Source organism: Neltuma alba, unplaced genomic scaffold (assembly GCF_004799145.2).
Source record: "Neltuma alba isolate B1F8T4 unplaced genomic scaffold, ASM479914v2 tig00012232_pilon, whole genome shotgun sequence".
NCBI lineage: Eukaryota > Viridiplantae > Streptophyta > Magnoliopsida > Fabales > Fabaceae > Neltuma > Neltuma alba.
Window position 1 is genome coordinate 103647 of NW_021636762.1, and position 25521 is coordinate 129167.

General features: G+C 37.1%; 1 protein-coding gene across 1 annotated transcript; it reads left to right on the forward strand.

Annotated features, from left to right (window-relative positions):
- Positions 1-266: 266 nt before the first annotated feature.
- On the forward strand, positions 267-22701 carry LOC114725206 (DNA-directed RNA polymerase IV subunit 1). Its single transcript, XM_028911694.1, is given in 17 exon segments — positions 267-382; positions 851-975; positions 1277-1397; positions 1503-1627; positions 2636-2683; positions 2788-3000; positions 9633-9788; positions 9892-9987; positions 10084-10522; positions 10525-12361; positions 13326-13471; positions 14316-14572; positions 14655-14828; positions 14921-15058; positions 17154-17413; positions 20052-20163; positions 21904-22701. Coding segments are annotated over 17 exon segments (4437 nt in total). The 5' UTR covers positions 267-357; the 3' UTR covers positions 22069-22701.
- The last annotated feature ends 2820 nt before the right edge of the window (positions 22702-25521 follow it).

Below are 25521 nucleotides of genomic sequence, written 5' to 3' on the forward strand. Positions count from 1 at the left end.
TTGCTTTCGATAATGCTGTTTTCTAATTATCATTTTGACCTCTATGCAAATCTTAATTTTCTCAGAAGCAAGAAGGACTACATGTAATGATATATTACTGACATTTGGGGTTCTATTTTAATGACTGTCCATTGATGAGCCGACTTTTTTAATTAGCTGCTGAGATTTTTCTAATATGTGTTTTCTTTTCCTTGCATTCATATATAGAATATAATTTGTGTGCAGGGTGCATTTTTCAATTTATACATGACATATTCTGCATTTTTCAATTTATACATGACATATTCTGCATTTTCTACCAAAAGTTATGTATGTCCTTCTATTACGGTCTTCTGCTGGATTTCCTTCCCTTGAAAAATGCATGCTCCCCAAATTATGTTAGGTATGTCGAATTTTATATCTTTTTATCTTCATGTCCATAAGGACATGACAACACATTGTAGAGGACATCTGAAATCAATTTGTTCGTTCCATTGTTCATTTACTATTAATAGGAATATCTATTCTGAGGAAGATTTCTTTAGAACATTTAATCCTTTGTTCTGCTTGCTCTCGTTGGGTTTCATGTACTCATGTTAAGTTTTGATAGGTTGATTATTTTGTGTAGCTCAGAAGCTTGTAAGTTGTGAAATGTTAAAATGTGGTAAATTTATTAACCGGACTAGTTTTTACTGGAATTCTATCATAGGAAAATTGACCATGAGTAAAACAATGCATCTGCATGCCAAGCTAGTTAAATGAGGTCAATTTTCTATGATTGAAGCATAAACCGTTCTACACTCTTGTTCTTTGGGCTTATATATTTTATCCTATACTATTCATTTACTTACTTACTTCTACAAATGAATAGGCTTGAAATTTGTGCTGAATACAAAGATACCGTGTGCCATGGATGATGACTTCTCTCTAGAACAAAAAGTGCCATTGGGTCTCATAACGGGGATAAAGTTTGATGTTTTAACTGAGACAGATAGAGTTAAGTATAATCTTGATCTTATATTTATATCAGTTACTTCTTTTCTTTGTTTTTTCAGCTTGATCCTTTAGGATGCTAGTTTGGCATAACAATGTACTACATTAAATGGCATACCATGTAGCATGAATCATGGAGTAGAGGGTGTGAGACCTGTTCATTTATGATTGGGTCCATAAATTGTCCTTTCTGGTCAAAAAGGAAGTTTTAGTGTGCTGATTTGATCATCAATCATAAATATCTTCTGGTGGCCTTCTAATTCATTAGCCACATACTGCATGTTAATTACTTTCACCTCTACAGGAGTATATATCTGCATTGCAGATTAATGCAGCTGGGCAGGTCACGTGTTCTGATTTGGGTCTTCCAAATCCATATCAGGAGTGCTCCACATGTGGTGCTAAGAACAGGAAAATCTGTGAAGGTGTGTATGGATATCTAATAAGGAAACGTGTTTTTGGATTCACTTGAGTTCTGATCAATGTGACCTCACTAGTTAGGATACTGAAAGATATATATTGAATTTCAGGTCATTTTGGAGTTATCAAATTTCCTTTTCCGGTGTTCCACCCATATTTTCTCTCTGAGATTTCAGAAATTTTGAACAAAATTTGCCCTGGATGTAAGTCTATTCGACAAGAAGTGTTGTCAAAGGTCAGGCAGCTTCTACGAATACATAGTTTGTTGTTAATGAAATTGTGTATTGTATATTTAAATCATTTTCTTCAGAAAAATTATCCAAGAAATCCTTAAAATCAAGATTTACTGTATGCTCAAACTTTGAGTTTTCGTTTGAAGTGCTCATATAAAAAATCCGCACCTTTTGCCCTATGAGCATAAAAAAGTGACATATAACGATAAATTAGTGAATTTTGGAATCTCTTTGATATTTCAAAGTTGACTCAGATGGATATAAGCTACAAAGGTATTTTGCAAGCTACCTTCATCTAAGTTAGACAATGGAAGATGTATATGAAAATCGAATCTTGTGAAAATGTGAAAAAAATTTTGTCTTTTATTTTAGGGTTTTGGTGCAACTTTGCCTTGAAAGTTTTTACTTAGGAGTGTTGGACACTTGGAAGTTTTATTAGGTACAATTTTGCCTTGGAAGTTTAAAATCATAACAATTTTGCCCTGTACTGTTAAAAAGCTGAAGTTGACCTTTAAACTAGTAACATTGACTGCTAATATTTTTAATGGTAGGGAGTAAAATTGTTACGATTTTAAACTTTGAAGGCTAATTTGCACCCAAAAAAAAAAAGTTATTGGTGTCCATCTCTCCTGAGTAAAAACTTCTAGGGTAATTTACAGCTTAACCCTTTATTTTATGCAGGATCAGATCCTTGCTTTCATGCATTAAAAAATTTGGGAATCCTCATATGAATCCTGAATGCTAGGGCTCAAAACTACTTATCTATTTCATTTTTGGGAATCTCTAGAAATGTCCAATCCTTTTTTTCCTCCTTTTATTTGCCAGTCAAAGGGCTGGACAAATAGGTAGACGACTGAGTCATGTGCTAATTCATTCCTTTAATTTTCTTTTCCAAGTTTTAACTCCCTACAAGGTTCAGCACTTGATTGTGTTAGTAATACATTGGTTGGCTTCTATGGGTTTGTATGCTTGCTAGGGTACCCATTGATAGTTCAGATTTCTTCTTACAGGTTGCTTTTTCAAAAAACAAGCAACTCATAGGTTGCAAATATTGTGCTGTAAGTTTGAAGTGCTTCCCTAACTTTTTTCTTTTAATAATTTTTATTCTTCTCTCTCGTTTAGACTTCGCCACTAAAGAATTAACAGCTTGTGCAATAAACAGGGAAGTTCAACGGGGTTGTATCCAACAATGAAATTCAAAGTTTCTTCCAACGATCTATTCAGAAGAACTGCAATTATAGTGGAAACAAATGAGAAAAATCCGAAGAAAATTTTGAGAGGATTGCCTGCTGATTATTGGGATTTTGTTCCAAGAGATGATCAACAAGAAGAAAGTTGTATGAAAATGAATAGAAGGGTTTTATCACCTGCTCAGGTATTTGTTTTCTTTTCATATCCTTTTTCAAAATCTTGATATATTAGATAAACGATCAGATATTCGTTTTCTTTCTCCAAATTTTTTATTTTTAAAATTTTGAGACGGCCAATCTTGCAGTGTATTGTGATGCTGACCCCCCCCCCCCCAAAAAAAAAAATTCTACATAATTTCCGTTACTAAAAGTTTTTATGGACCACACATCCTGGAGGCTTTCAATAGAAACTACCAAGTAGGAGAAAAGGATATGATCAAAACCCTTTTATTTTTCCTCCTAACTTTGTAATGTATCATATACCAAATTGTATTATGGTGTTTGGTACACATAGTCTTGATCTATGCATCTAGGATTCCTGGGTGCCTTGGATACTCAAGTTAGATGTCTAAGGTATGAAAGCCCAACTAGTATCTCAACGTCTTTCCTTAGCATTACCATAATTTTTTGGCATGTGATGCCTCCATGAGGCAGGAACCTCATGTTCCCTGATAGGCATGGGATTTAGTTCTTTTTTATTTCTTGGAACGCCAAATTCTAAATCTATTTCTTACCTCTTTGGAATGTCCTGTGATTGGCATTGCTGCTTGTTCTCACCTTTGATTTGACTAGTGTCAGAAGAATCTCCTATAATATTTAATACTGTGAGCTGTTACTTTTAAAGCTGAAGGTGATAATATACTATTCTGGTTGATGTTATTGAGAATTTAATGTACACCTTTGACTTGTATTCATGTTTATACCAACTTGTGTAATCCTTTGAGCCTGTCTTCAGACTTTATAGGAGTACTCAAGTTGACCAGCTTGTTATATGTTTAAACCTTCGGCAGATATGTAACCCTAAATAATTATGATCTTAAACGTCAACATTCTCTGCCTTAAGGTTTTATGTTGCAAACTTATGAAGTATTTATCTTTTATAAATGTTGTCAATTGAAAATTTTCTATTTATTATACAGCTTTTTTATAATTAATGTATATGATTTTTAAGCAGAGGAAAAGACATATTGCATCTTCAGTAATATTTATTTTCTTACGATCATTTAATAAATTGGTTATTATGATGGTTTGTGTGTGCACGTTTGTGTATATTAATATATGTGTATCTGTAAGTTTGTACACGCTCGCAGCATGCATGTGATTAGTTATATATGGATCATTGTGAAAGGGTATGTTAACTGTTAAATCTGAGTATTGCACTCCATAATCTTATTCATATGAGATCATTACAATATATAGGGTCCGGACGGTGATAATAATCCGGTTAGAATCATTCAGCAATAACTACAATTAATGACAGCATACAATCAGGGATATTATTCTCATGCATAATGATAGGCAAGAATCATGGGCTTTCTAACACTCCCCCTCAAGCTGGAGAGTAGATGTCAACCATCCCCAGCTTGCTTCGAAGCCCTTCAAACTTGACTCCGGCTAAAGGTTTGGTCATGATGTCAGCAATCTGATCAATCGAACGCACATAGCTTAAGTTGATGATACCACCTTCTACCTTTTCTTTGATAAAATGCCGATCAATATCGACACGTTTTGTTCGGTCATGATACACTGGATTCTTTGTCATTTCAATACTAGCTTGGTTGTCACACCAGAGGTTCACTGGCCCTTCATAGGGAATTCTCAATTCCTTCAGAAGTCTAATCACCCACATTCCTTCACACACCCCTAGAGCTACAGCTCTTAGTTCAGCTTCAGCACTGCTTCTTGAGACTACAGTCTGTTTCTTGCTTTGCCAAGTCACAAGGTTTCCCCAAACATAAGTGCAGTAACCTGTGACAGATCTCCTGTTATCTACAGCTCTCCCATGGTCTGCATCAGTATAGACTTCTATGTTTCTTGTATTCCCCCTTTTAAAGAATATTCCCCTTCCAGGATTGAGTTTGAGGTAGGAAAGGATTCTGTACACAGCCTCCATATGTTCTTCCTGAGGTTGGTGCATAAATTGGCTTACCACCCCAACTGCATAACTAATGTCAGGTCGTGTATGGGTCAAGTAGATCAGTTTACCCACAAGTTTTCTGTATCTTTCTGAGTTAACTGGTACCCCTTCTGGTTTAACCTCCAGATTGCATGACTCTTCCATAGGTGTTCCATTCGGCTTAGCCCCAAGTATCCCTATTTCATGGAGTAAATCAAGTGTGTATTTCCGTTGTGACACACTTATACCCTTTTTGGACCTAGCAACCTCCATTCCGAGAAAGTACCTCATTTGACCTAGGTCCTTCACTTGGAATTCTCTAGCCAGGGCTTTCTTGAGTTGAGAGATTGAAGCTTCATCATCACCAGTTATGACTATATCATCCACATACACAATTAGGATCGTTACCTTTCCATCATTGTGCTTGACAAAAAGAGTGTGATCAGCTTGTCCTTGGTTGTAACCAAACCTTTTGATTGCTTTGGCAAACCTGTCAAACCATGCCCGTGGAGACTGTTTCAGGCCATATAATGACTTCTTCAGTTTGCAAACTGAATTAGGTGGAGCTATTACTCCATCTGGAACTTCCATGTATACTTCCTCCTCTAAGTCTCCATTTAGGAAAGCATTCTTTACATCCAGTTGATGTAGGGACCAGTCAAGATTAGCAGCTAGGGATAAGAGTACTTGGATGGTATTGAACTTTGCCACGGGAGCAAACGTTTCTTGATAATCAATCCCATAAGTTTGAGTGTACCCTTTTGCAACTAATCTCCCTTTGTACTTGTTGATGCTTCCGTCAGGGTTGAATTTCGGTGTGAAGATCCACCTGCAACCTACTGCTTTCTTGTCCTTAGGAAGTGTGGTTATATCCCACGTGTTATTCTCCTTCAGGGCTTTCAACTCTTCATATGCTGCATGTTTCCAGTTAGGATCTTTCATGGCCTGTTGAAATGTTTCTGGAATTTTCACCTGTGAGCTATTCACCACAAAGGTTTGCATTCTAGCAGATAGATTGCCATAAGAGACAAATCGTTGTATAGGATGCTGAGTACAAGACCTTACCCCCTTTCTAAGTGCAATAGGCCATCCTAGTTCTTCAGGATCCAACTCCGGATTGGAATCATGTTGCTGCCTTGGAATGGAAGGAACCCCACTACTACTGTCTTGTTCACTTGAGTGAGATCTTGAGTGCTCTGTCACCCCTGCATCAATTTCAGCATTCGTTTCCATTGTGTGAGTATTGTTTGTGGGGGTTTTGGGCTGTTCTGGTTGAGATGTAGGTTTAGGGGTTTCCGGTTCAGGTTCAGGGATTTCTTCGTGCGGTGTATAGAGTTCTGGAGGATTAGGAGGTGCTTTGGTCTCAGGTTCAGGGGTAATTAGCCATTCTACTCCACAATTCTCCCCCTGAATGGGTAATTTGGGATAGTATGCATCATCTTCATAGAAAACTGTGTCTTTGGAGATTATGAGTTTTCTGGTAGAGGGACAGTAATACTTATAGCCTTTGTGGGTTGAGGAATACCCAAGAAAAAGACATTTTTCGGCTCTAGCACCTAGTTTTCCCCCATCATGTTTATGGACAAAGACAACACACCCAAAGACTTTTTGTGGGATGGTATTGATGATAGGTGAGGCGGGGTAGGTCTCAAGGAGTTTTTGAATAGGGGTTTGGAAGTTGAGAACTTTGGAGGCCATTCGGTTAATAAGATAGGCTGCAGTTAGTACTGCATCTCCCCAAAACAGGCTTGGAACATTTCTTTCCATCATAATGGCTCGGGTTACTTCCAAAAGGTGCCTATTTTTCCGCTCGGCAACGCCATTTTGTTGTGGGGTATAGACACACGAGGTTTGGTGATGGATTCCCTGTTGCTCAAGAAATTCCCTAAAGGCTCCACTCACATACTCTTTGGCATTGTCACTCCTCAGTACTTTGATGGGAGTTTGGAATTGGGTTTTCACAAAGGAGTAAAAGTTTTTGAAAATTTGTAAGGCTTCGGATTTCTCTTTCATAAGATAAACCCATGTAACCCGTGTATGATCATCGATGAATGTGATAAACCACCTTGTGCCTGTTCGGGTTTTGGTTCTGGCAGGTCCCCAAATATCAGTGTGGATCAATGCAAAAGGGTTAGTGGGTTTGTAAATATGCTTGGGAAAAGATGTGCGAGTTTGTTTGGCAATTTGACAAGTTTCACATTGGAAAGGAGAAGAATTTTTATTGAATAATGTTGGAAACACATGCTTCATATAATCAAAACTGGGGTGGCCTAATCTTTGATGCCACAACATTACATTTTTATTTTGAGAATTGGAGCTAACCATAGCCTTCCTTGCTCCTTTTGTCTTCATGTCCTTTCCTTCAAAGTAGTAGAGTCCATCCCATTCCTTAGCAGTCAAAATCTTCCTCCCCGAGATCGAATCCTGAAAAACACAGTTAACATCATCAAAGATCACCCGACATACTTGTCCTTTAGTCAGTTTGCTTACAGATATAAGATTGCAAGTGAGAGCAGGAACAAACAAAACATTATGAATTTCCAAATCATCAGAGAGGGCCACAGTGCCAACACCCTCAACTTTAGTATATAGTCCAGTTGCCACTTTTACTCGGAGGTTCTCATGGCAATATTTGAGAGTTTTGAAGAGGGATTTATTACCAGTCATGTGGTCTGTAGCACCAGAGTCGACAATCCATGTCTCATCACTAGTGACCATTGCATTAAGAGCAATAATAGAATTACCTGACTGAATCAAGTTCACGTTGGGAACCTTTTTTGATGAGTTTTGCCTTTCGAGCATCTTTCGGAGCAGTTGAAGTTCTTCTTTGGTTAAGCGATCTCCATCATCGCCTCTTTCCTCGGAGGAGGTGTGGTGGCTTTTTCCATCTCGACGCTGTTGCTGTTTCCCATGGGTTGGCTTTCCATGTAGTTTCCAGCATTCATCTCTGGTGTGGCCTTTCTTGTTACAGTGATTACACCACTTGTTCCCTTTTCTTTCAAAGCTCTCTGATGTCTGGGGTCCCCTTGTGACTAAAGCTGAGCCATCAACTGGAGTTTGGTTACCCTGAGTGAGGTATCTCCGACTTTCTTCGAACTTAACCATACTGAAGACTTCAAATAGGGATGGAAGGGGCTTTAGACCCATAATTCTGCCTCTTACTTCTTCAAAAGCATCATTCAGGCCCAACAGAAAATCATATGTTCGTCCCTTTTCAACTAGTTGTCTGTAGTAATTAGCATCATCAATATTCTTCCAAGGATGTACTTCAAAGAGATCCAATTGCTGCCATTTAGTTTGTGAGCTACCATCATAGGTTGCTGTTCAGTGACTGTTGTCAAATCTGGCATCGGATCAGAAGTTTTAGAGGGGGCTACTGGTGAAGGAGTACCTTGAGTATTTGAGGATGTGCCAGACATTAAAGCCATTGGAATGGTGCCTGTTGTGACAGGCATATTGCGAACAGACCCAAAAAGTGGTGGAAAGTCTGATGGATTCATCTTCTGGATGAAGTGCTGTACTGGGACGGATCTGGCGACGGCGCGTGGGTTTCACGTGCGGCGGTTTGTGACGGCGCGTGGGATTCACGCGCAGAGGCTTGTGACGGCGCGTGAGCTTCACGCGTTGCTCCGTTGGACGCCGGCTTCTGGGGACGCGCCGATCGGAGGATTCCGGTGAGGATTGGAGGGGTGGTGTCGGTCACGTCCTTCTCTGGCCTTCAGATCTGAGGACGCCGGCGTTTCTCTCTCTCCCTCACTCTCTCTCCTCGCTCTCTCTCTGTTTACGGCAGGGGTTCAGGACGGATCCAACCCTAGTGCTCTGATACCATGTTTAAATCTGAGTATTGCACTCCATAATCTTATTTCATATGAGATCATTACAATATATAGGGTCCGGACGGTGCTAATAATCCGGTTAGAATCATTCAGCAATAACTATAATTAATGACAGCATACAATCAGGGATATTATTCTCATGCATAATGATAGGCAAGAATCATGGGCTTTCTAACATTAACAACTCAATGTGGGATACCTAGGATTGCTAATACCTAGCAGGGGATCAATATCAATCATTGGAACATCATTTGCTTGACATTTGTTAAATCACATACAGGATCTTCAAATCTGATTCATCTTATGCCGGGGAAAGCAAAATATCAGTGCACCAAACATCTATAGGTTTTTGAGTTTTATCAATGACCATGCTGCTGCAGAGCTTAAGTTTCTGTCACTCAGAATTTAAATAAAAGAAAAAAAAAAAAGCAGATGCTGATATTGATACTTTGAAAAGATTCATGTGAAATTGTGTCCACATGCATGAGTTGTCAACATGAAAGATACAGTGGTATATGTTATCCTGGGCATGGCTAATTGCCAACAAATACATGCATTGCTGACTCTTATTTTGGGATTTGGGTTTGATAGAACTAGTCAATTGGTCCCCCCCCCCCCAACTTAATCACTTAATTTACTGTTATCCCACATAGCAAGAAGGGTTATAGTGACGGGGAAGGACTGGAAAACCAGGTCTGCTAAAGAAGTCTTCCGTTCTTTCCAATTAGAAAGCGTTTGCCCCTCGTGTCATATCTACACACCCTCAGTTTAATTTAGTTCATCATATTCTGAATCATTTTTCATCATCAGCCGTGTTTTTTAAATGCTGAGCTGATATAAATTTTTTTGTTGGTTTTGTTTTCAGGTTAATGATTTGTTGGGTGATGTCGATCCAAGTTTCATTGAAAAATTTGTTTCACGGAGTAATTTGCTTTTTCTCCATAGCTTCCTAGTGACGCCAAATTCTCACCGTCTGACAGAAATCATGCATGCTTCTTCGAATGAGAACCGATTATTTTTTGTACATATCTTTACCTCTAATTTTATATTGGGTTAATTCACATAATCAAATGACTCCGGTTTCTCTTTTCTGATGTGCTACTTCATTGGCTTTAATGATTTAGGATGACAGGACAAGGGCTTGCAAGAAAATGGTTGACTTCAGAGGCACAGCTGATGAGTTAATTTCTCGTGTTTTGGATTGTCTGAGGATCTCTAAGGCATGCAACTTAGAGTATTTTTTTCTACTGTTTCAGCAAATCTGTCTGGAATACTGCTGATTACTTATGATTCTAGTTTAATATTTAATAATGCAGCTAAATCCTGATAAAACACCAGATAATAGTTTTGCTGCTCTTCAGCAAAGAAAGATTAAAGAAAATGCTTGCACCTCATCTGGTTTGAGATGGATGAAAGATGTAATTCTTGGGAAGCGCAATGATCATTCATTCCGCACTGTAGTTATTGGTGATCCAAATCTTGAGCTTGGCCAAATTGGTATACCGTCTCAAATTGCAGAAAGTTTGCTGGTTTCTGAACATGTTAATGGGCACAATATGAAAAGATTGCTTTCTTGCTGTGAGCTGCTTTTATTAAAGAAGGGGCATATACGTGTCTCTAGAAAAGGCAAACCATTGTTCTTGCGTAGAAAAGAAGACCTCAAGATAGGGGACATGATTTATAGACCTCTTAGTGATGGGGATATGGTCTTGATAAATAGGCCTCCTTCTATACACCCACATTCGCTGATTGCCTTTTTGTTAGGGTCCTTCCCTTGTTGAATGCGGTATCTATTAATCCACTATGTTGTTCCCCACTGCGTGGTGATTTTGATGGGGATTGTGTACATGGTTATATTCCACAATCAATTAGTTCAAGAGCTGAGTTGAATGAGCTAGTTACTTTGGACAAGCAATTAATAAATGAGCAAAGTGGTAGAAATCTACTTTCGCTTAGTCAAGACAGTTTAACTGCTGCTTATTTGCTTATGGATGATGGGGTTTTGTTAAATATTTATCAAATGCAGCAGCTCCAAATGTTTTGCTCCCATAAATTGATACCGCCTGCAATAGTAAAAGTTCATTCTAGTTATTCCCGTTTTTGGACTGGCAAGCAATTATTTAGCATGCTCTTGCCACCTGATTTTGACTACTGTCCTTCAAGCGGTGTTTTTATTAGCAAGGGGGAGTTAATATCATATTCTGATTCTCCCACTTGGTTACGTGACTCTGACTGTAATATTTATCAGAGCTTGGTGCAACATTACCAGGAGAAATCTCTAGGCTTCTTGCATGTAGCGCAGGAAGTTCTTTGTGAGTGGTTGTCTATGACTGGGTTTAGTGTATCACTCTCAGACTTGTACCTTTCTTCTGACTTCTACTCACGCAAAAATATGATGGAGGAAATCTCCTATGGTTTGCAAGAAGCAGAATATGCATGTAAGTTTAAACAGTTGTTGGTGGATCATCATCAAGATGAGATTTCGGGAAATGGGGAAGAGAAACTAAACTCCTTGGTTGTTGAAGCAGAGCATCTAAATTATGACAGGCAAATATCTGCAGCTCTCAGTCAATGCTCGGTTGATGCATTCAGACAAGTTTATAGAGATATTCAAAGCTTAGCCATCAAATATGGATCCAAGGATAATACCTTGCTTACCATGTTCAAAGCTGGAAGCAAGGGTAATTTACTGAAATTAGTGCAGCATGCCATGTGTCTTGGCTTGCAGCATTCTCTGGTTCGCCTTTCATTCAAAATTCCGCATCAACTTTCATGTGCTGCTTGGAATAGTCAAAAGGAACTTGATTCAATCCATATGTTTTATGATACCCCCGTATCTGCTCAGTCTTACATTCCATATGCTGTGGTTGAAAGCTCATTTCTGACCGGGTTGAATCCTCTTGAATGTTTTGTTCATTCAGTTACAAGTCGAGATAGTTCATTCAGTGATAATGCAGATCTACCTGGAACTCTGACACGAAGACTTATGTTCTTCATGCGTGATTTGTACCTTGCATATGATGGAACAGTGAGAAGCTCATATGGTAGCCCGCTTATAAAGTTCTCATATGATACAAATGAGGACTCATCTGCTGATATCTATTGTAACGAGGGCACTATGGGTGGCCGACCTGTTGGAGCACTTTCTGCTTGTGCAATTTCTGAAGCTGCATACAGTGCTTTGGATCAGCCAATTAGTCTACTTGAAACATCACCTTTGCTGAATTTGAAAAAGGTGCTAGAGTGTGGTTCGAGGAAAAAAAGCGGTGACCAGACAGTGTCTTTATTTTTGTCTGAGAATCTGAATAGACAGAGATATGGGTTTGAATATGGAGCCTTGGAAGTTAAAAATCATTTGGAGAGGCTGAAATTTTCAGACATTGTTTCTACTGTCATGATAATATTCACTCAACAGAATTCTATGTCACGAAAATTGAGTCCTTGGGTGTGCCATTTTCATATAAACATGGCGATTTTAAGGAAGAGAAAGCTAAAAGTGCATTTGATCATTGACTCTTTGTCCCAAAGATGGAAATCACAAGCCCAAAGATGTAAATCACAAGCCGCTCTTCCCAGTTTAGATATATCAAGCAAGTAAGCTTTTCTTTGCTCTTATTTTGCTTCAAGAATTGCTAAGTTTGGATTTTCTTTTTCATTAATATCATGATAAATTTTGTATGCCTAATATTGTCCTACTTCCTGATATTTAGTTACATTTATACACGTTCCTACGTTCATATGACATATTTGAGAATCATGACTCGAGAATGATGCAAATATTCTGCCATATTTCTTCTATCGTTCTCAATGTGAACAGTACATTTAGACATAAATCCAAACTTCTAAATTCAATTTCGTGTCCATACATTGATATATAATTCATATGGGAGGTAAATCAAATTTAAGCTTGTTGCACTTGTAAATTTACTTCACCTGCAAGTTACACCACTAAAAAATTTTGTCTATAGATCACAACTAAAATCCTCTGTTACTATTTGAAAGAAAACTGTAAAGAAATATTGGAATGAAAGAAAGAAACTGGTGGGATTGAAAATTAGAGGTGAGACAAATAGGATTTAAGGAAAATAAAAAATTATGTGTGATGCAAATGTGCACTGAATTGTTAAGATTATTATAAAATGAAATTCTGATCAAGAAAGAGTAACCAGTACTGATATCAGGTTGGGCGATTTTCTTATTGATTTGTCAGAAAGCTTTCTCAGGCAAAAAAAAAAAAAAAAGTCAGCGAGCTTTCTCTCTGCATACTTGTTTACCTCAGTCAGAAGCAGAACTTCTATATTCATCTTAATTGATGATGATGGTACCTTCCCCCCCCCCCCCCCATATGTTCCAATTGAAATTGCTTCTGTTGCTATTATCAGCTACTGGGACTGTTTACTTCTTTAGAAGAGGAATGTTGTTTGTGTTGCTAAGCGTCTTAAAGGGAACTCACACGGAAGCAGTATAGCCTGATAGGCAATATAACGTTTTGTAGCTGACATGATTTCTGTTACTTTTCCTCTTTCGCTTTCTATTGACTTGGACAATGGATTATCAGGAAATGTTTTATGGCTAGCAATGATGAAAAAGGTGAAGATCATTGTTGCATCACTGTCGCACTTGTTGAAAATCCTAGGGACCCTATACAGCTGGATTTTGTTCAGGGCTGGTTCATACCTTTCCTTCTAGGAACTGCAATAAAAGGTGATCTAAAAACTTGCTTATCACTGTTTTAATTGTGTTATTTTTACGCTTGACAAGCAGAATTATGGTCAGGGTAAACTCCTTAATAATCATGTTTACAATAAATTTGAATTTATCACCTACAACCAATGAATTAATTATTATGTACCCTCCCATTTGTTTTCTCGAAGTCTGTGCCTATTAAAGAATGTCAAGTTCTTTTCTTGGTTTCCAATACTATTACTCAGATGTAACTGTTGGTCAAATTATATGATGTTGTCTGAAGGCAAACCGCATTTACTGCTGGACCATAAAATTTGATTTTGCAAAGCAGAAATTCTGAATTTTCAATTAATTTGGAGTGCCCTAGTTATTCCTTCTCTCAAACCCACTCTTCTCTCCAACTTGATGAGTCTTTTTTAATGCAATTATATGTGGTTTGGTTAAACCGTTGAAGTTAAGTACTGTAATACATGATAATTAGAATGGAAAATCTGCATCACTTTAACTTCAATAAAAGAAAAACTCTGGTAATATTTCTGTATCCCTTTAATTTCAATTAAAAAAAAAAACTCAATGGTAATTGATATACTCGCACTACTCTTTGGGGATAAAATGAGGATGATTATATAAGCTGCCCTTATGTTAGTGTCAATGATTACATTTGTCTGTATTGTAGTTTTTTAAGTGTTTTCTGTTATTTTCCTGGCATTCTGTTGAAGTTGTGCAAGTGACTTAAAGATGATGCCTCTACTGTATTCGTTGTCATTTTTGTACAACTTCTGGTACATCTGGTGTCATATTGTGGAGGGGACAGGTAACTTCCATGTGCTCTCATTATTTTGAATTCCTGTATGTTCTTTAGGTTTTATGGACGTCAAAAAGGTAGATATCCTGTGGAGTGATCGGTCAAAAGTATCAAAATCTAATAATTCTTCTGGTGAGCTGTACTTGAGGGTCACTCTGTCCCAGGACTTTGGCAGTGGAAGGTTTTGGAGGACACTTGTGAATCATTGCCTCCCGATACGACATCTAATTGATTGGACACGTAGTCATCCAGAAAACATACATCATTTCTGTTCAACCTATGGAATAGACTCCGGGTGGAAATATTTTCACAATGTGTGTAGTTTCACCCTACAGATTTCAATTGAAATTTATGGCGCCATGTATTTAATTGACTGACAAATATTTATATATGTAGAGTTTGGAATCTGCAATATCAGATACTGGCAAGATTGTCCTTCCTAAGCATTTGCTTCTAGTTGCTGATAGTCTATCAGTTAGTGGAGAATTTGTGGGATTGAATTCTAAAGGCATGACACGGCAAAGACAACATGCATCTGTTGCATCACCCTTTGTGCAAGCATGCTTCTCTGTCAGTATTTACACTTATGATTAGTCAAATGCTTCATGATGAATAGCATGCACAGCCATATCCATGCTCACACTTTGAAATCTCTGTTGCAGAATCCTGGCAGTTGCTTTATAAAAGCTGCTAAAGCTGGAGTTAAGGATGATCTCCAGGGCACTCTAGATGCATTGGCTTGGGGAAACTGTCCTTCCATAGGGACAGGTGGCCAGTTTGATATAATGTATTCCGATAAGGTAAAGTTAATTGCTTCCTCATGTATCATATGTTAAGCTTGAGATCAGATTTTAGTTTACTACAAATATGACTGCATTTTGGGGGGAAACCCAAGAATGTGCAAGGAATCCAAAGTGCATTTCATCATCTTAAAAAATCCATAATCTGTCAGAAGTAAATGATCTGTCTTTAATATTCAAGTTGTGATTATTTTATCCTGTTGATGGTGGATTCTGGAATTTTGATACCTTTATCTGAATCCCTAATTATATTTGCAGTATACAGTGCAAGCTTGTTCAATGAGAGGCTTTCTTGTTGAGTGCTTTATTGATGCAGCGAATGAGCGGTAGAAAATGAGAAAGTTTGGAATTTCTGGGAAAATAGTTTTAAGAATCTCAACATTATATTATTCCAGCAAGGTTGCCCATAAGGAGAAGACAAACTCTCTGTAACAAATACAGATAACCTAAATGAGTGAACAAGCTAAGCTGATCCTAGGCAGGGCTTTTATACTAGATATCCCTGTATTATTTGCAATGATTGACAAATTAACATAAATAAAACAGCAACAAGAAGAAGAAGAAGACTTGTCTCGTTGAGACATTGAGTGGAAACATAGAGAAATTAAACATCAGCAAAATAGTATACTGCCTATTCCTAATCCTATGGACCTTCTGCGACTAATAAAGAGGTTTGACTCCTGCATAAACTGTTGTTGTTCATCCATTTGTTTATGGTTGAAATGGTCCATACTTAAATAAACCAGCCTGACTTTTATGGGCCTTCCCTCTCCTGAAGTATTCGGGAAAGGGACTATTGTATGAGGATTTCCTAATTCTAGTTTAGCCAATGGCATAAGCGGCATTAAATTTAATTATTTTTATTAAGAGCTTGTTGAAGCATATGCTTCAGTTGGTAGCATGGAAGTGGAAGTAAAACTGAGAGTGGAAATGGGAATAAAAGTGTGTTTGGTATGGCCATGGAAGCAGGATATACTTTTTAATTAGTCTGTTAATTTTAAATGAGAAATGACCAATATACCCTTCCAGAAAAAAAATCCTGGCCTCCACCTAAATCAGCCACAACCACCCTAGAACAACCGGCTCCTCAGGAACTGTTGGCAGTCCCCATAGAAACCACAATCGGCCACATTAGCCACCAACAATAATGGAAAGAAAGGGAAAAAGATCAAGACGTAGAACCAATAATTAGACGAGAGGGCAATCACAACAATGATAAAGACTGAGGTTGGAGGTGCTACGAGATCTGAACCGGAGTTCTGGACTATGGTATCCTAACAATGAGATCTAAATCACGGTGATGAGATTTGAACCATAGTGATGAGATTAAGAGGATGAGAGACAGAGAGTAGTGAATGACTACAAGTGAGATTGGGGTTAGAGGTACGTCCATGCTTGAGGTGCGAAACTAAAGATTGGAGAAAGTGTTGGAGGTGTGAACAGAAAGGGAAGGAAGACTGTGTTTTAGATATGAGCCATCGCTGGTGAGGGTTTGATGCTGCTATCATTGGTGGAAGAGTATCACTGCCATCACTCTGGAGGACCATCGTCATGTTGATAGAGGACTAGCGGAGGGGTCTGCCACATAGGGAAGAAGGAGTGGAAGGGGTATAATAGTTAAGACCTTCGATTCTCATGGAATTGGAATTCAGTTCCTCAAGGGGTTGTTCCATCGAACAACCATCAATTTTGATGGAACAAGCTTCCATTAGGAAGTTGATTCACACCTACCGAACAAGCAAAATTTGGGAACCCAGTTCCACTTCCACTTCTCTAGACTCAGTCCACTCCTACCAAATGGGGCAATAGGGTTTCGTTCCTGAAAATTGCCATAACTGATTTATACGTATTAATTTGCCTTTTCTATTAGACTTGCATCATTTTTGGTCGTCGCTTTACAAAGGGGTTGCAAACTCTTTGAGCTGGTGATTTTTTTTTCTTTGTTTTACCCCTTCGCTGGTTTGAGAGAACTTCTTGTCCTCTGTTGATATGTTATTTTCTCTTCTCATCAAAGAATTCTTTTTCAATTAAGAATACTTATCTTTTCCTTTAAACATTTTGTTTAACTATTGGTATTTATATTGAAATTTATCAGGGATATGAGCTCGATAAGCCTGCCAATGTATACAAGTTACTGGAAGATAGTTTGGATGAGCCGGCTCAAAAGATTGGTACTTGTGAAGCACAAATATATTTATCTGACAAATGCGGTGCTAGGTATAAGAAATTTTGCTATGACTTTGAAAAGATCAAAGAGGAGCTCAAAGATAAATTCATCAGAGAGTCAATAAGAAAATATTTTACTGTGGCTGATATTCTGAAGCTGGCTAACAAGTCAAGGCACATGTTAAAAGAGTAAGTTAATTCACATGTAGCTTTTTTGTTGCTATCGCATGGTCTGGTTTAACTCGCGATATTTATTGTTTAGTAGCAGCAAATTATGTCTCAACTTTAAGGAGTTCAATATCATCTGCAGTGATATTTACTATCTATGACGTGCATTATATTGAATGAATACAACTAGAAAGCAAATTGAGTGTGGTCTTTCCAACCGTGATAAAGATTTTTGCAGTCAAGTGCTTCCACCCCATTATTTTTTGCTGCATAAACTGAAGATCATGTTTTCTTCTGAGCTTGGCTTTCCATAATTAGAGTGTAGTTCTGAATGTTAGTTCTGCACGAGAAATCTGCAATAGGCTTGTGCTATATCTTGCATTATTTGCCCCATATGGTGGTGGTAGTCCAAAAGAATTAGGCCTCGTATTTACATTGAAAAGTTCTATTGAACTTATAATCTGTGGAGCAGTATCTCAAGGCTGCTTCTACATGATCTTTTATATTATCCTAGTGTATCCTGGAAAATGGAGAAAGGAAGGGCAAATTTTTTTTTTTTTTTAAACTAGAAAATTTCTTTGATTTAATTTGATATGAACATTTTCTTTCCTGTCCCTGGAAAATTCTTTATGCACCAGTTATATGGACACTTTCTGCATTTTGTGGGAATACACATTCACATCAAATTGATTCTCCAGTACTGATTTTGATAGGTTTAGAAGGATTTTATCTACTAAATCTCATTGTTTTCTCTTAAGTGGAAGTTTAATTTTTCCCTCTGTTTTAATGTGTTGTGAAAAGTAAAGATATTGGAGAGAAAAAGAGGAAAGGGAAATTGGAGAAATAGAGGAGACCAAGAGAAACTGAATAATTTCTTATCAAATTGCGAAACTGAGTTACAAAGGATAATGGGTACGTATTTATAAGCAAAATCCCTAATAGATATAAATCTAAATAGATACCAAGGTAATTAACTCCTATCTAAATCCTGCCAATATCAATTAAATTCTATTTATATCATATTTAAATATTTTCTTATTTATAATTATAATTACATAACATAATGAACCTGGAATTTTGTTTGAGAGAATTCCTTTTCTTACATAATTTATGGTAGAGCTATCATGGTGTTTGCCAGCGTAACAATTTAATTAAGACCTGTGAAATTTGAAATGCACAAAAGATCTACAAATACATATATCATGGATATTAAATATTTAAAAAAGGTTCTACAGAAGACGGTGATGAGGAAAGTTGAGTAGATGGTCTTCAGCCCTACCTATAAACGTAGTGGAGGGAGGCCAAGGACACTTAAAGAAGTTATACGACAGCATTTCATGGTGAAGATATCTTTGAATAGTTAAGTGTTGATAGAGTTCAGTCCATGTAGTTGACCTCATTTTGTGGGGTTAGACTAATTAAATATTTAAAAAGCAATGTTGCTTTGAAATGCAACATATAGTCTGTGCTTAAAAACTGAAAGGGTATATGATGGATACTGTGATAGTATGGAATACCTAAGTCTTACATTATAGTGGCATTAGATGTTATATAGGATATTTAAGTAGGTTGGTTCTCCCGTTTTAATTGCGGGCTTTTGAGAAAGGTTTCCCTACCTTCATTAAGTGCCTATCAATCGGTATTAGAGATGGTGGTCAGTGGTTGTGGAAAGAGCTGCCTGTAGAGGTATTGTCTAGCCAAGAAGTTGAGTGAAATGTTGCAGAGCATAATGCTGGGATTTTGGCTCCTCCCCAGCACCGCCCTGCACGAGGCAAGTTATAAATGCACTGTTTGGGTATTTATGTAGGTCATCCCAGCTCAGTAGCTAGCTACTTAGGGGGAGTTCCCTGCCTCGCTTAAGTGCTTACTCCCTCTATTTACTATTATAAGGCATTTTCAACTAGCTCACACAAACAAATGGGATTAGTTAATGTCCCCAGAACATTCCAGTTTTTTCAAATAGACCCTTTATTAGATATAGTTGACTCTCTAGTCCGAAGGAATTTGCCTCCACTAGCGTCTTTTGAAGAATGAAAAAAAAAGTGGTTACTGTGGATAGATGGATGTAGTCCAATGGCTAAAGCTCTGCCAGCTTCTGCCTTATAGCAAACAGAGGGAGTAAAAGAATCCACGTGGTCAACTTATTTGTTATCAATTTGTTAGTTTAAATGCCTCTAAATTGGACTGGTTTATATGACCTTCTTCTGAAACTATGGATAAATTGTGTGCAAGTGGCATGAACTTATTGGCAGCGTGCTTTTTACTTTGCTATTTTTTCAACTTGTAAAATATCTTATGGAAATACTGACGTTCAAATTGCTATTATACATCAAATTAATCATGTGATTAACATATTTCTCTTGGGGATGAGCTGTAACTGACTGATGCCAACTCTGGCAAAATTGTAGCACCCGTTTCCATAAACAGCTCTCATTGGGAAGTAGTGCTTAATGTTGGCAGAATGCTAAATGTTTGTTGACCTTGCCTAATATGGATATTAAATATCACCTTGTATATAACTCTGATACGAATTTTTCTTGTCTTGTAAAATGCTACCAAGCTCAAGGTATATATTCCTTTGGATGTGGTTGTTGTGTTCATTAGACTAGGGCCTTACATTTTCCAGTACACCCGTTAACTGCGACTACTGTCTCTGTAGATATTCTTTGGATCAGCGACTTAATGAGGAGGACAAGCAAAACATGTTCAAGGTTATATATTGTCATCCTAAATGCAGTGAAAAGGTTGGCACTGGGGTAACGGACATAAAGGTATGTGTACTTGTGTGAAGAGGGTGTATGTGCTTTTTTTTTTCTTTGGACCTGGTACTAAAAGTTAAAACTACAGCATTTATTCGTGGCAGTGGGCTCAGAATAACTGATGAACTTCACTTATCAGAACCTACTGGCCGCATAGAATCGGTGGATTTCACATGCTGGTCTAAGTAGAAATATAGGGCTTGTTTGGTTTCTTGTTTTGAAAGCAATTTTTTATTTTTAAATTTAAACAAACAAAAAAACTTGTTTGGTAATTTGTTCTCAATTGGTTGTTTACTAAAAAAACCAAAACAATTTATAGATGTTCACTTGTTTTTATTTTTGCATTTTTTTTATTTTTTTTGTTTTGAAAAATTGTAGAAACCTTCTTTTCTTCTTATCTATCGCCCGTCACATATCACTGCTGGCGACAGCCACTGTTTGTTGTTTTTTTTATTTTTTGTTTCAAATGTGATTTTTTAAAATAATTATCCAAATTTTTTTCATTCTCAAAACTTGTTTAAAAAAACAGTTTTATAAAATTGTTTTGAGAACAAGAAAACAAAAAATAGAAACAAACAAGGCCATTGTTTTCTAAAAGTTGTATGTTTTGGACCAGTTTTTAATTTTACGCTGGGAATTCTTTCTATGAGGTCTCTGTGCCCCTGTTGTTTTCAAAGGGGGGAAAGGATCATCTTTTCATCCTCTCTGTGCTGTGTTTATGTTGTTTTTGTAATCATTCTTCAATAATGTGTATGTTGTGAGAAATTGGGAATACAACAATAATTTATCTTCATTTTTTAAAAAAAAAAAATCTTTTCATTTTGCATAAGAAGCAGACCCTTGAAAAGAATATTATGCTACAATTTAACATTCTCCCTACATGGTTAAGTTTTGAGTTTTCGTTTTTTTTCGGTAAACATTCTTCAGCACTATAGAAATGTAGCAAGCCAAAATTATAAGAATAAATTGGTCAATTTTATGAATATGAATTTATTTTTCTTGAAAAACAAGTTTCTCCTTTTCCACACTGTACTGTTTGATGTGACAATGAACAATATCATCGATCTCCACAGATCCTTGTGCCATTAGCACACCTATATTGACATGCTGCCTAGGATAGCTATAGATTTCGGAATAAGATTGTGCGTAAGAATATATCCTTTAACCTTTTTTTTTCCTTTTTTATATAAAAGAGAAAATTTTCCATGTTTTCAAGGCCTTATAACTAGTGTAAGTCTGCGCAAAATCTGCACTTCTATTCCTCTGTGAAGATTTTATATAGAGAAGCCTTAATGCAACAAAGACTGATTGCATTTGGCACATGGAAAATGGATTTCAGGAAAGGGAAAATGTGAGGGAAAGGATTTTCATTGTGTTTGGTATATAATAAAATAAAAATGGTTCTCTTGGAAAGAGAGACTCCCATGTTTATAGGAGGGAGTTTTCTTTTTTCTTTTTTTTAATTCTCTTTCCCATTCTCATTTTTGTACCACATTGACTTGATCAGTAATATTAAGTTATGTTCCTTGAAAAAAAAAAAGTAATATTAAGTTATAATAAAGAAGAAATAATTTGGTTTCAAAATTGTAATGTTTTGATACTGAGTTAAGATTGAGATACGGATATGGGTTTTGAACTTGCTTGGGTTGCCAATGTTAGATAGTTGATCCAGTAGTCATATGCATTGTGTTAAACTACTGTCTTTCATGTTGTTGACCTGACCCTGATGTCCCTTCTCTTTTTGATTCACAGGTTGGACAACATCCTTTGCATAAGAATACTCGCTGTTTCTTTATAGTAAGGACAGACGGGACTGTTGAAGATTTTTCTTACCGTAAATGCATTCATCATGCTCTGGAGATCAAAGCACCAACAAGGGCAAGGCAATATAAGCAGAACTGGTTGGGAAACATGTAAAACATTTTGGTATGCAGCCAACTGACAAATAAAGCACGAGGTCTGAAGTCATCACTACATTATACTGCTGAAGGTGACCAATCTGGAGCCTGATTTTGTCACAAGTATTCCCTAAGCTACTTCTATATGCCTGTCCGGCCTAATAACTGACAAATAAAAGCTGAGGTATGTTTCGCCTGAAGTCATCATGATCACAAACAGCTGGAAGATGACTAATCTGGAGCCTACTTTTGTTGTAAGCGTTCTCAAAGCTAGAGTTTAGCACCTAACCCATCATAGTTTCTGGAGTTCTATTCTTCTTGGAAAGCTGTATATTTTCATTCTGACCAGAACACCATCCAAAGGGTGTCTACAAGTTGAAGGCGCCAGAAAATATTTGTAATGCAATATCCTAACTTCTATAATTCAAAATATATTTGTGGTTCCTTTCCCTCAGCTTCTTTTTGCTACTTCCGCTAATGCTTTATTTGCCTTGGGTAAGTTAGGCAAAGAAGATCTAGCGGAAGCAGCAACGAGAAGCTCGCAAAGGTCAACCCTGAACTCGATGTATTTCCGAATTATATAATTGCGGCAATAGGAAAAATATTTGTCTAGACTCTGTTTCAATATTTCTGAATTGTATTACGTTTGCAATGTTGTCTTCATTTGCTTCATATCAAGTTACGTATACAGATGCTGCAATCTTGGTCCTCTTGGATTCATTAGCCTTGAGTGCCAAGTTTGGTGGTCCCAAATATGAAATTCTTGCCTAGACGTAGGTCTGGTTTATATCTGAAAACTCTTAAGAAAGCTTCTCTTGTTTCTTATGATCAATTCACCATGCATCAATCGGAAACAAGCCACTTTTCAATTCTCAAGAATTTCCTTTGTTTCCACAAAGCCATTCATTTCGGGGGCTTACCAAAGAAAGGGCAATAAGTAATCCTATCAATGTAGTGCGGTGTGGCCTGCCTTGTCAACCCAATGAAAGCGTACCCCTTTTTGGGGCCCTGTCGCTGCCTCACACCACTACTCACCCTTTTTCTTTTTGCCTTATCTGTTATCTTCATGAAATAATAGGCAGAGAATCTTTTATTCCAATATATTGTAGCCACACTATGAAAAAGCAAACAATATTTTATTGTTATTGTTCGGTTTCTAGACACGCGAACCGCAGAATATGCAATCATTGCGTTGTATTAAGCAGAGATTTACATGCCAGCTCAATAAAATTAACCTAAGAAATTAAACAGACCCGTTATTTATGCAACTAATATTGAATTCTGCCAAATGAATAGGATCTAGGATTCATTTTATATTATTATGTTAACATATTTGGAGTTATTGCCTTTTTCCGATGATCCATATATATTCTATTCGACATGCACGTGAAATAATTAAGCAGATTCCCATGCTAAAAGACACTGGCAAATACCTAAGTTGTCTTATTTTCCCCCGTTTCATCTCATCCCGTTTAAACCGTATATACTTCTGATTTGGAAGATTTGGAAGTACTTCAACGGGCATTACTCTGCGCGCGCCCCTAGCAAACATAGTCTTGAACGAATCAAACGTTGTGAAGAAGGAACAGTACTTTCAATTACTGTCCAGGCCTTCCTCTCAACAGTTAAACTTCTTAATGACGGCTCCTATAAAACGTGGGGGGAAACTGTGATGGTGATTTATGGGTATGATGAGCACTGAGCACTACCTGCTGCTTTCTTAGTTATAATAAATCTTTTGTTGATTTTTGGTTAATCCAATGATTAGCTCGATGAATCAAACTGTAAAAAACAAGAACATAAAAAAATCATAATGGCCACCTTCCGCTTACGTTCGGCCTTGTAATCATGAGATTAAGGGACCATGCAACGTGTGGAACCTGGATTGGAACCTGTTCTTCTCTCTGGGCGGACCAAGATGTCTTTTAATAATTTAAGGCAAAAATGTGTTTTAATCCTCCACTTTTTACAGCCGCTTTGGATCATGATAGCTCCCAACGCACTTGTGCTCAATAAATGAAGTGAACAGAGCCATGCCCTGTTTGGGGACCAACACTAATTTTTTGGGATGGAAGATTTGGAGAATTAATTATTGGTGCTTGGCTTTCCTAAACTCAAAAAATGAATAGATTCGGTGGGGGTTTGGGGCGATTGAATGTGATCTCTTGGATCTATCCACCGCAGCGACGGAGATGTTTGGGTCAGAGGGAAACACTGGATGGTGTCGTTTTGCGTTTGCTGAGCCATCTGTGTCAGAGAACATGTCCTGTTCCTTTAATGAACAATCACTTTCACGCATCACGAGGTGGCCTCAAATTTGTGGCCTTGTGGCCTTTATATATCGCCAAATGTGACTGCACTTGGTTTTAGTTGTGTGGTCATCGTTGCACACTAAACGTGTCTTGTCTCAGCTCCAAGTTCTACTTCCCACCCAGAAAAATATGCTTATTGTATTGTACTGTGTTTTATGGATGATATATTAAAGAACGAAGAGTGAGATCCTCGGCTTATGTCGTATTTTGGAGTGTGTTGTGTTCTTTTGTTTTCTTACAAACATTGCCTCGAATCCTAACTAACAACAAACAAAGTAACCACCAACAACAAATAGCCTCCGCTCATATCTCACATTTCAAAAACGGTTTTGTTAAGTGAGAGAGAGATTTTAATTTCTCTCTCTATTCGATGACATATCTCGTTTGTTTAACTATGTTGGATGTCCTTTTTTGTGCCAAAAAAAGGCAACATAAGTTTTTTTTTTCTTTTTGCTTTTGGGTAAATTATGAAAGTTTAGATTAATATTACATTTATATGTTTATATTTAGGGCAACTAGATGATGTTCAGCACTCCACAATTTTTCTTGTGAGACCTTATTCGTAATTTTATGTAAATTAAGAAATTTGGTTAATTAATATGTTTAATATTTCAGAATGGTCCTATCATGAATTAGAGGGTATCAAGGCAATAAAAAGGTTGTTATGGATCGTGATGAATGATCTATAACGTGGATTATGGAGGAGGTATTATAAATATCATAATTTTTGGCTCAAAGTTTAAACTCTCAATTTTATTATTTAAAGAGAAGCTGAGCTGATTTCACTTTAACTTTATTTTTTTTTTTAAGAAGTGAAGTGTGAAATAATATAAAAAGAAATATATAAATGAAAAACACAATGAATATTAAATTAGCTTCCGTTTATGAATTTCTTGAAGGATTGTAAAAAGTCATATTTGCCCCGCATAGTAAGTACACAGATTTAAATTATACTAAATTTGTGCTGAGGTGAGCATTTTATACCCATGTGACAGTCTAGAATGGTGCTATACAGATAAGTTGGATCGAAACAGGAAAAATAAAAAATTATAAAAATGACAATGCCTTCTTTGTATTTACATGTTTTTGTACATCGAACTTCCTATTCCTAAATTTCAACTCTCTATATCTTATTGCTGGTCCAAAAAACTATGTATATC